General features: G+C 40.8%; 1 protein-coding gene across 1 annotated transcript; it reads left to right on the forward strand.

The window, feature by feature from the left end:
• The first annotated feature begins 948 nt into the window (after positions 1-948).
• LOC308406478 (calcium homeostasis modulator protein 5-like) lies at positions 949-5,282 on the forward strand. The gene is made up of 2 exons (XM_080897519.1): positions 949-1,792; positions 2,745-5,282. The coding sequence occupies exons 1-2, from the start codon at positions 1,250-1,252 to the stop codon at positions 3,135-3,137; spliced, it is 936 nt and encodes a 311-aa protein (XP_080753645.1). The 5' UTR covers positions 949-1,249; the 3' UTR covers positions 3,138-5,282.
• The last annotated feature ends 5,796 nt before the right edge of the window (positions 5,283-11,078 follow it).

Genomic DNA, 11,078 nt, shown 5'->3' on the forward strand with positions numbered 1-11,078 from the left:
GTAATATAATGTATGTAATGTATGCTTTTGCTCACACTGGGTGCTGCCTGCAATCTCAAAGTAGGTGGATCTGAACATTTTCTATTATTTCAGTAGCCCCCAAAAATGAATGAAAACCTAAATATTTTAAAACCTACAGTCAGGGAAATAATTATTATAAATAACTAGTAAAGAAAGGACCAGTCTATAACTTGAGTGGTAGGTTTATTTGAACAGTGAAAGACGGAACAATGAGCAAAAAAATCCAGAGTTATGAATTAATTTGCATTTTCATGAATTATACCTTTATAAACAAGCTTCACAGAGTAAAATAGAACCGAATGAGAGGGCACTTCATAGCTTGATTAAAACAGATCAGTGATGTAAATGAAACCTAATGAGAAACCTGCACTGGGCTAATGTTTGTATGCAGAATGCCTACAGGCTAGCAAGGGTCACACCACTCTGACACCACATTTCCTGTCTGCACAGACAGATCACACCTTGGTTTACTTGATGGGTTTCATGTTTAATTCACATCACTGACAAAGATGTAGACATACGAACATCAGTCCAGGGCAGGTTTTTCATCTGACACTTAGTTAACACTCATTTTCGAAACACAAATGTGAGCTGTAGGAACTGCTGATGTGTTTTACACATGAACAGATTTGTCAGAGTGCAGCATTAATGCACTGCAAGCTTCAGTCCTGTGGGACAGGAACAGACTCTCTGCTACAGACGCCGCTGGTGTGCGCTCTAATAATCTGCTCTTGTGTTGCTGTTGTGTACTGTGTGTCTTCCCACTTTGCATGTTCTGTCATGTTTTTGCTCCTCAGATAGTTTCAGGTTACAGTCTGGATTGCATAATAGTTAAAAGACAACCAGAGTAACTGAACTAACAGGATTTTTCTCCATGACTGACTCACCTATGCTGGTGCTGGGGTGGGGGGAGGGGGGGAGTAAAGAGGGATGGTAAAAGAGAAGAAAGCAGAGTTGAACTTTTTCACCTTTCTTTTTAGTATCGACTCTTCTCTGGAGATGGAATAGATATGGTAATAAAAGGGGAAGTGGTTGGGAGGAAGTGCAGCCTCACTGAAGGAGGGGCCTGCAGAGAAGACAGAATGCCAAAGGGAGGGGCACATCCAGGCTTGGCAGATGAGTTTGGTCTGGCTGTGGAAAACAGCACAAAGGAAGTGACTCCACACTGACACTTGGCTCTTTCACTTTTAGCTCTCTGCTGTTCCACTCGGATTTATTAGCCGACATCATGGATAACTTCCAGAGTATCTTGCGTTTCCTCGTGAATCAGAAAACCACAATTGGCTACAGTTTCATGGCTCTGCTGACTATAGGCGGGGAACGAATTTTCTCCATGGTCTCCTTTCAGTGTCCCTGCAACCACGACCAGAACTTTGCTTATGGCATGACATTTCTGCTGGGACCAGCTGCAGTGCTGCTGATCTTTGGTATTTTCTCCAGTACCCGCTTTTGGAGGCTCTACACTGGGTGCTGCCTCAATCCCATGAAGCTTTGCCCCCGTGGAAACTGTTTCGGCTGTCTTAGGGTGTTCCTGAGTATTTTCACCGGGGCCTGTGTGGCTCCTATAATGTGGCTCTGTGTGGCTCTGCTCAATGGAACCTTTTATGAGTGTGCTGTTAGTGGTCTTGATGATAGTCTGGTGGTCGATCTCTTCTGCAAAAACAAGACATTGAAGTGTCGTGAGGAGCTGGCCCGGGTGCCCTGCGACCGCTCTAAACTGTCTAGCGAGGAGCGCATGGAGCTGCTGCTGATGTTCAGGGCTCAGTCTCAGGTAAGATTTCATAGTGATGTCGGGAGGGCGACTGGGATCCAACATTACAGACTTTCACACAAATTTGAAGTATGGGGTTCGATTGATCAGTATTTTGCTGTTTGTCTGTTATGGTTGTTGTGAGTGTAGTGGGGTTTCTAGTTTAAACAGCAGGCCATCACTGAAAAGGCACAAAGACTGATCATTTGTGTTAGACCATTATGTTAACAATGAAAAACTATCCTCTAACTCAGGGCTGGGCCACTCCAGGCCTCGAGGGCCGGTGTAGGTTTTAGACCTAACCCTGGGTCAGCACACCTGAATCACACGATGGGTTCATTAGCAGGCCTCTGAAGAACTTCAGGACATGTCGAGGAGGTCATTTAGCCATTTAAAGCAGCTGACACATCTAAAACCTGCAGGACACCGGCCCCCGAGGCCTGGAGTTGCCTACGCCTGCTCTAACTAAAGACTTACTGACCGATTTGTTCATTTATTTAATTTTGCTTCACTTAAAATAGTGTCTAGCTGCCAGACAACTTTTAGTAATTGAATATTGGTCCTTTATGGAAGTGCAGTCCTGAATTGCTGTTGCTGTGGTTCTTCATGTTGCATGTCTAAATAATGAAATCAAACTAATACATTTTACTTCCAGCTTTTTCATGTTTGCGTGCTCTGACTGCCAAACGCTTCAGGCTGTTCTCTTTACGTTCAAAGGAAGTATGAAGAACATAACTATTTAAATACTGCATCACTGCCAAAAACAAACAAAAAACTGGGGCCTTCTTAGAAATCTAAGAGACTGAATTACTCTAGTAATTGAGGTTTGTGCTTCCAGGTATCTCAGTGTGATGTATTCAGGTGTTACACAGTCTGAAGGTGTCAGTTATCCCCCAACTCTCCTTTCCACCTTCTGAATTCTCTGCCGTCCCTAAAGACAGTCTGAAACTGACAGCATCATTTGTTTCTGCAGATTCTGGGCTGGTGCATTATCATTATTGGCGCTTTTGTAGGCCTTCTGGGTACCTGCTACAAAAACTGTCGCTCCCAAGTCAGCTACCTGCAGCTTAAATTTTGGAAAAGCTACATAGACAAAGAAAAGGAGCGGTTTGATGCCCTTGCTATAGAGTATGCCACCAAACTGGCTGAGAGAAACCTGGAGAGTTTCTTTGAGAACAAGGCACCCGATCCATTCCCGTTTCCCAACCACAAAGCCTGGGAGGAGATCTCTGCATACTACACGTTTTCCAGGAGCGAGCAGTATTACAGCACCCTGCAGAGGTATGTGGAGAAAGCGGAAAACAGGAACCTTCCACCAGAGAAGAGACCCGTCATGGATGTAGAGCACGAAACAGAGATGAACTAAACAGCATTTTATCTGGAAAACAGTTATTCCGATGTTCAGGGAAGTGATAAATAATGAATACACTGCATTGTGATTGTTCCTACTCAGCACTGATTTTATTGACAGTGCAAGTCTGACTCAGGAAAAAGCCTCCACAGCTGTCTCTTTATAACAACGCTGCCCCCAGTGGTTTAACCAAAGAATGAGCACATGAAGAGCATAACCACTTTGAAACCAAACACACCCACTGATGCTGCCTACCTCTTTTAGACTTCATGCTTTTGAGACCTTTCATAAATGACACTGCTGGGTAAAATGTCTCACTTTACATTTTCAGAGTAACTTGATTTAAACACAAAAAACAGCCGTGTGCCATTTGAACACTGACAATAACAGCTGTAAATATAGTGTATTGTTATAACAGAGGGTAATCTGTAAGTGAGAGGAAAAGAAGAGGGCCACAGGAGGTTTTTGGATGCGGTAAAGGATTCCTGCTATAGAAGAGGGTGCAGGCTGTAGGCAGACCAACCCTAACAAGAGCTGCTGAATGAAGTATTGCACTAAACTGCAACAACAGCCCTCTGAAGACACTTGCACTGCAAAGATCCTAGTCTGAGGTGTCCCCAGCTTCAGAGTTGCTCTCCCAGACCACAGCAGTGCTCTGTGCTCCACAGAAGCTCTCCATCATGGATCTCAGAAATAGATCCTGCTCATGCCTTCTTGTGTGCAGCCTCTGTTGGTCTCATAGCTCAGCTTGTTGTCAGTTGTTCTCTGGCACCACGTCCATGACAGACGTGGACCTTTCACCGTCATCCACGAGCGCTCTGTACGCCTCCTCCGTCACCTCAGTGACACACGTTTTGTTTTATTCAGTTTATGTTGATCATGTAAAAAATAACCAAACAAATTTCCCACGTGTTGGACCAATTAAGGTTCACCTTATCTTATCAATATACTTGTATGAAAAACAAGAAAAAAATCAAATAAAACTATACACTACAAAAGAAAAAACTGTACAAAATGAAGCAAACTAACATATCGCACCTTTCCTGATTGAGTTTACAAATCCAAACAAGAGTGGGAATAAGTGCATGCTTCTCTAACACCACCTCTTCTCCTTAAGTCATCTCTAATTATTTATGCAGCTTCTTGTTGTTATAAACTTAAATAATAATAACAAACATACTCCAAATTGCATAGAATATAGTTCGTACATTAGCTTGTTCCTACAAGTCATTCACAAAACAGATGTTAATGAAAAATTCTGAATATGCACAGAAACTAAATAAACAAGACATTTACTGAAATTCAGCATCTTTATGTCACGTGAAGACTTTTTTAAACTGCTTCAGCTGTTGCACAGTTTCACTCCATGCACTGAAACACAAACATTTTTCCAACATTTAGCATGCAGATACATAACTTCCTACTTTCAGGAAAAAAAAATACTTTGAGTATTTCCTGATTTATTATTTTTCAGTCTGAATTACATTTGTGCTCTCTGCAATTTCACTAGATCTGCATATTTCACAACTTCAGGCTGTAAAAAGAGTAAATTTGAGGGAATCTGTATAACCTGCATTGTAATGATTATAAATTTTGTCTTTCACAAAATTGTCCTTTACAGATTGATCACGCTTGTCTTTTTAGCATTAGCGCTTCTGAAGAGCATTCTGTACCTTTGCTCAGGTGTGCAAAGAGTCCTGGCCTCTGTTACTCTGTTACATTCTCAAAAAGAAATAAAGTACTAGGCTTGAAACCACCACGAGCCTGGAAGATCATACACACAACTGAAGACTCAACACGTTCTCATCCCAAGGCGCAACATGCCAACAAGAAGAATTGTTTTTGTGAACACTATGCTCAGTGTTTTAAAATGTTTGACACGTGTGATGTGATGTTACACATATATATGAGAGATTTTCATAAAACTTTTTATTAGTATGTTATGCTTTGAAAATCTGTTTTTCTTACAGTGTGTAATTTTTCTAAATAAAAACTTTGTTCATTGTGTTTATGCCTGATCATGTAATGTTAATAAATAAAATATTTAATCTGGTATTTGTGTATTTTGTGGATAATGATTAAAAATTAGTCCCATGACACTGATGAGCACAGAGGCTAGCAGCCCTGACCCGAGTCTGCATGTATCACGGGGAAGCAGCAGTGGACTCCTCTGTCACAGGGGCATTTATTCTGTGTTACTGATCCAATGAAACAGGAAGAGCTCGTGTTACAGCACATTCCTGCCATCCTGTGATCTCTTTTGGCATATTCTCCTAATATCTCAGAGTTATTTCATAGCTAACAAAGTTTATTTTAGATCATGTTTTTAAATCAGGTTGTGATCTTAGAAACAGCTTCATAGCACGGATTTTAGAGTCATGTGCACATATATCTAATTAGTTCCCAGAACTCAAAGACTAAGTAGAGCTTGCTTAAGATGACTGTTAGGACAACTTATTCATTGCACGTATGCCGTCCTAAGAATAACTGGATGTTTCCGACTGTGCAGTACTGATGATTTACCCGCTGACAAACGTTAACGTTCTACTAAATTAAAAAGCAATTTGTTTTTTTGTTTTTGTTTTTTAAACCACATTTCGTTTTGTCATCCTTGACATTTCTAGTACAACACTTATATTAATATAACACTGAATGCAAATGTGAACCTTTAAGAATAATTAACAACACTTCTTGTAGTGGAGTTAAAATCAGCCCAACTCTTATTTTCAAATGTAATAAAGTATAACAGCCAACATACTGGACACTGTTCTGCTGAACAATTACCATCATCAGTCTCAGATTTAATTATTCTGAAACGAAGTTTAGGCCCACCACAACTTTGTTTTGTAGTTACATTACTGATATAATCAAAGTGAAGTGTATTTATTGTTCAGTCTCTAGTTTAAACAACACATTGTTTTGCATTCAAACACAGAGGCTGGTATGATGTAATATTGTAAGGATGCTTGTTTCCAGGCATTACTGCCTGAATGACTGTCATGGATCGAGGTGATCCAAATGTAAGTGCAGAGGAAAGTCTTTGTCTTCCCTTCAGTACAGCGGCAGTGGATGTGGGTTGGAGATGCAATGAGCTTGAACCTGCAGGCGACCACCTTCACTGACCTGTGAAGGAGGACTCATCTCTCCTGCAGTCCTGCAAGCAAACAATCATATTCTTTGCTACACCAACTTATTTGCTTTCTTAAGACATTTTTTCAAACATTGCAGACTCCAATTCAGACGATCTCAGGCTCCCTCCCCACTGGAGAGGTGACATTCAGTGTCCCACTTGTCAGTCTGGATAGCCCTGACCACCACCCCACACACAATAATGCCATGAAAGCATATTTTTAAAAAAGGGCTATGCAAACATGGCCAATAACTTTCATTCTGATGATGTGTAGAATAATTTGGGCCCAAAACAAATTTCACTGTTCATAAACTTCCAGACTTGACTATATAAGTCTGTGGGGTTTGAATAAATGCAGACCAAACTGTGGTTGTTTGTATTTACTTCCACAGCATGTCTTATAGAAGTAACCGGAGTCATCAGAAACAGCAGAGAGCAGTCATATCTCAAGTCTAATGACAGAAGGATTACAAAATGCTTTTTGTAATTAAAGTGGAATTTGAAAAAGGTTTTTGAAATGAAGTTTTAAAAAAAGCATTTTAAAAATCAGTTTATTAAATTGGAATTCAAAAATGAATTTACAAATGCAGATTTTATTCTACAATTCATTATTTAAGCACAGAAGTCTTTATTTCCATGTGCATGGCTCTTGTGGTCCTCCATACCTTCCAAGCCAAAGACTAGAAAACAAGGTGAAGCAAATCTTCCCTTTGGCTTCACCTGCACAGGTGCCGAGGTAGGTCTCCCTGCAGGATTGGTTTTCCCTGCGTCAGGAGCAGCGCTGGGCTCTTCAAATCACGGACAAACAGGATCCCACAGCTGTTTGTTTTTGAACCCATTTTGCACAGAGAGGCATTTTTTGAAAAATGTATTGATGCAATGTTGAATATTATTATTACACAGGAAAAAACAACTACACGTAAAATAATAAATGTGTAAAAATGTCACAGAAACAATATGTGGAAGAAATACGTGCAGGACTGCAATGCTAGGCTGACACCTTGTGAGCAAAAACGGAAGTACACAGAGAGGCAGTGGGCCGTCTGATCTATGTGGCCACATGAGTTTTATAGTCAGTAAACTTTCACAGTACTCAGCCAACTGAAGACCAATGGACTGCAGTAAAACATGAACTAAGATATTTGAAAGGGGCATCTGAGACAGACCTGTTACAGGAAATGTGATAAACTCAGGTTGTGGGCTTACAGTGATGCTGATTGGGCAGCTGATGTCACAGACTGACGTACAACTAGTTATTGTATAAGTCTGGCTGTAAATGGTCATTGATTACATGGAAAACCCAAAAACAACTTACTGTTGCATTATCTACCCGTGAAGCTGAGTACATGGCTTTAGCGGCAAACCTACAGGAGTGTAAAGAGGTATTGATGGACAGAAACGTGCGCCGCCAAAGGTTTATGAACATAACCAGGGTGCCATGGCGTTGGCTGTAAACATGTTGACAGCATGACTTTGTGAGGTCAACTGTGAGTGAAGGAAAAATAACTTTGGATTATTGTTCATGGTGGCAGATGTAATGACAAAACCTACAACAAAAAGTTGTTTAATTTTGAAAAATGTGTGTTTGGACATTAACCCGGTACATGAACATGTACACAGTACTGGATGAGATGCAGAGAGGTGTCTAAGAAGAAACACCCAGTGCATCATGGGAATCCCCCGGCAGCCTACGTCTATTGCAGCATAACTAAGGGAGGGTCACCTGGTCCAGCCCTAACTATATGCTTTAGCAAAAAGGAAAGTTTGAAGCCTAATCTTGAAAGTAGAGATAGTGTCTGTCATAACTAGGCTGATATGGTACTACAAGGTCATTAAGATAAGATGGGGCCTGATTATTTAAGACCTTGTATGTGAGGAGCAGGATTTTGAATTCAGGATTTAACAGGAAGCCAAAACAGGAGATATTACTATTTATATTTTATTCCTCATTTGACAGAAATGAAGGTGAAAATCTTTTTCTTTTACTTTCACTGAGATCACTGGTGTGTGATGTGTCTGATGCTGAGAGACCACAGAACTGTAAGAACAGGATTGTTAGGCTGCATCTCCTGACCCAACAGTAATTTTGAAATTAGCTAGTAACAGCTAGCTAATGTACTTCTGGAGACTAGAGTCTATCACACTTTGGCAATAAAGTAAATATAATATGTTCAACACTGAATTGATTGTATTCCTGATGGACTGAGCAGTAAATGAAAGTCTGCCACCGGTTAGTCCAAAAAAAGGTTTTTTATTTAACGCAAAAACCCCAAACTTTGGTTAAATTATACATGAATCTAAATCTCAGGTCCATAAAAGAGGTCAAGTAACAGAACTGGACTCAAAAGCTGGCAACAAACAATACTAACACAAACAAACTGACCTTCTGAAGCAGACTTAAATAATGTCTGATCAGCCTACAAAGACACAAAAACCTAACTGAAACTAACATAACAAATTCCATTTACACCCCCCCCCCCCCCATGATCCAGAGTAGTAGTATGACCCAATTTGCAGGTCTCCATATAGGCTTGCTCCGCCCCCTTTTCCACCTCCTAGCTCATCAACCAGGGACTGGAGCAGCTGCCACTGACGTAACGCAGAAAACAGAGAAAGATTAAATCATACAAATAGCAGTGTAAGCTAACATGTGCACACTTGCTTTACAGTATTGTGTGACTGTATAAATAAATTAACTCTAAACCAAAACTAATTCTTTATTACCCTGTAAATTATATCCTATATTTAAAGAAAGAAAAATAAAAGTGTAGTGTGATGCACACGTTTGGTAGTTGCAGCGTCCTGATTATTCCAGAGAGTGATGGGAGTCACAGAGTAGGTCCTGGTCTGTGTGTGTGGGCTTCCTGTGAACTTCAGTGTTGAGGTTTCTGTTTTCCTCAGTGAGCAGCGAGGCTCATGCTTCGTGCTTTTAGTCTTGAGCCAGGTGTCATCCACCTGTAGTGGTTAGGTGCTTTCCCTTTAACAGAGCCAAGAGCTTTATTTTCCACTTCTTCCATGTAAAGGTCGCTGTTGATGTTTGTGTCCATAGAAACCCTCATATTTAAGGGTGTCAGAGGTTTAGCAGTGTGCAAATCTGATCGGGGGTGAAGCTGTTTCTGTGTTGTTGTAGTTGTTTTCTGTCTCCACCTACACGGACTATGGTTGTAGGTATACACGTGAAAAGGGAGATCAGAGGACGCTGTGGTTTCATCTTTATTCAGTGAAAGCTTTTGGACCTTGTTGGTGAGGACAGTAGAGTTTTTGATGTGATGGGGTGTGTTCCCCACATGGGGGAGCTGGGACGGTGGTGAGATGGGTCTGAGTGGAATTACTGCTTTGTGGACCTTTGGTAGCTTTATCACAAACTGTCTTCCACCTACAAAGCAGCTTTGAGATCCCTTCCAGCTGGCAACATTAATGAAGATGCTTTCAAAGTGAAACTGTGAGGAGATGCTACACTGATATTATTTTACAGTCATGAAGTACAAACTACAAACAATCCTCATTGATCATGCTCCACTTTACGACTTTTTTCATTTTTGAATGATCCATGCAAGCCAACCAACAGCTGCCAGCACCCTTCAGCCTCATGGTTAAAAGCTTCTACAGAATACATTTGAAAATTCTTCTGAAAACTTGACCTCTGACCTTGGGGTCAACAGAATTTAAACTCATCCTAAACTTTTAATAGCTGCACTGATGATATGAATTTTAAAATCCTATGTCACCTCATTCTTGAGTAATCATGGGTGTCTATTAGGGCTGGGTTTTGATAATCGATTCATCGATTAAAATCGATTCTCGCTTGGATAACGTGATATCGATTCATTAAAATCCTGATTTTTTAATATAAATGTATTGAATTTTGCCCAAACACCAGAATCTCAGGTGAAACCTCACAAAATATCAACAACCACCAAACAGCTGAAACAGTAAATGAGAGCAGGAGCACGGACTCTGCACAGAGACGTGAACACAAAGCTCGACCCGCCGACGGATCAGAATCAGTGAGCTGTGACTTTCTCACCGACGCCACGGACACGGGCGGGTCGGCGCTTTGTGTTCACGCCCTTTTTGCGCTGATTCAGAAGCTGTTAGTTGATCTCTCTCCAAACAACATTGACTGAACCAGCAGCAAAAGAAGATCCAAACTACGCTTCACACAAACATCGTCATGGATTCTCTGACTTTTACTGTTTTGCTTCCACCAGGATAAAATCACACCTCATGCACAGCTCTCTCTCTAACAACAGTTTCCCGTCTAAAAATCGGTTTTCTTCATTATTCGCTTGCTTGTTACGCACAAGTCTACGTTGTTTACAGGCTGTCGGCTGCTGTTTTTTCCTTTTACTTACTTCCAAAAAGAAAGCCTAATTTCTGCCGTTTAACAGGCTTCTGAACAAATTTAAACTTTTTAAAATTATACAAAATGCAAAACTCTCTAATAAAACCGCTGTAACGTCAGAGGTGATGTTCATATGTTGATTACTGATTTTCTTTCGTTTTGATCTACTGCAGAATATTTTTATAAAGTCCCAGAACAGGAAAATCACCTTTACTGATCTGAATTATAATATTTCTGACTGTCTGAGGCAAAATTTCCCAGATTCAAATCGAATCGATTCTAGAAACCAGTGACGATACCCAGCCCCGGTGGCTATGCCACCCACCTGTCGAAGGGTGCAAAGAGGAAAACTGAGGTTTTCAGATTCCTGTCCTGCCTGCAGAGGTCCCTCCATGTCATCACAAATTCCTCCTCATCATTGTTGATCATTTATAGTCACATTGCTGCTAAGGAAAGTTTCAAAGCTCCAAAACTCAAGAAT

The sequence above is a fragment of the Rhamphochromis sp. 'chilingali' genome (genome assembly GCF_963969265.1).
Source record: "Rhamphochromis sp. 'chilingali' genome assembly, chromosome: 11".
Taxonomy (NCBI): domain Eukaryota; kingdom Metazoa; phylum Chordata; class Actinopteri; order Cichliformes; family Cichlidae; genus Rhamphochromis; species Rhamphochromis sp. 'chilingali'.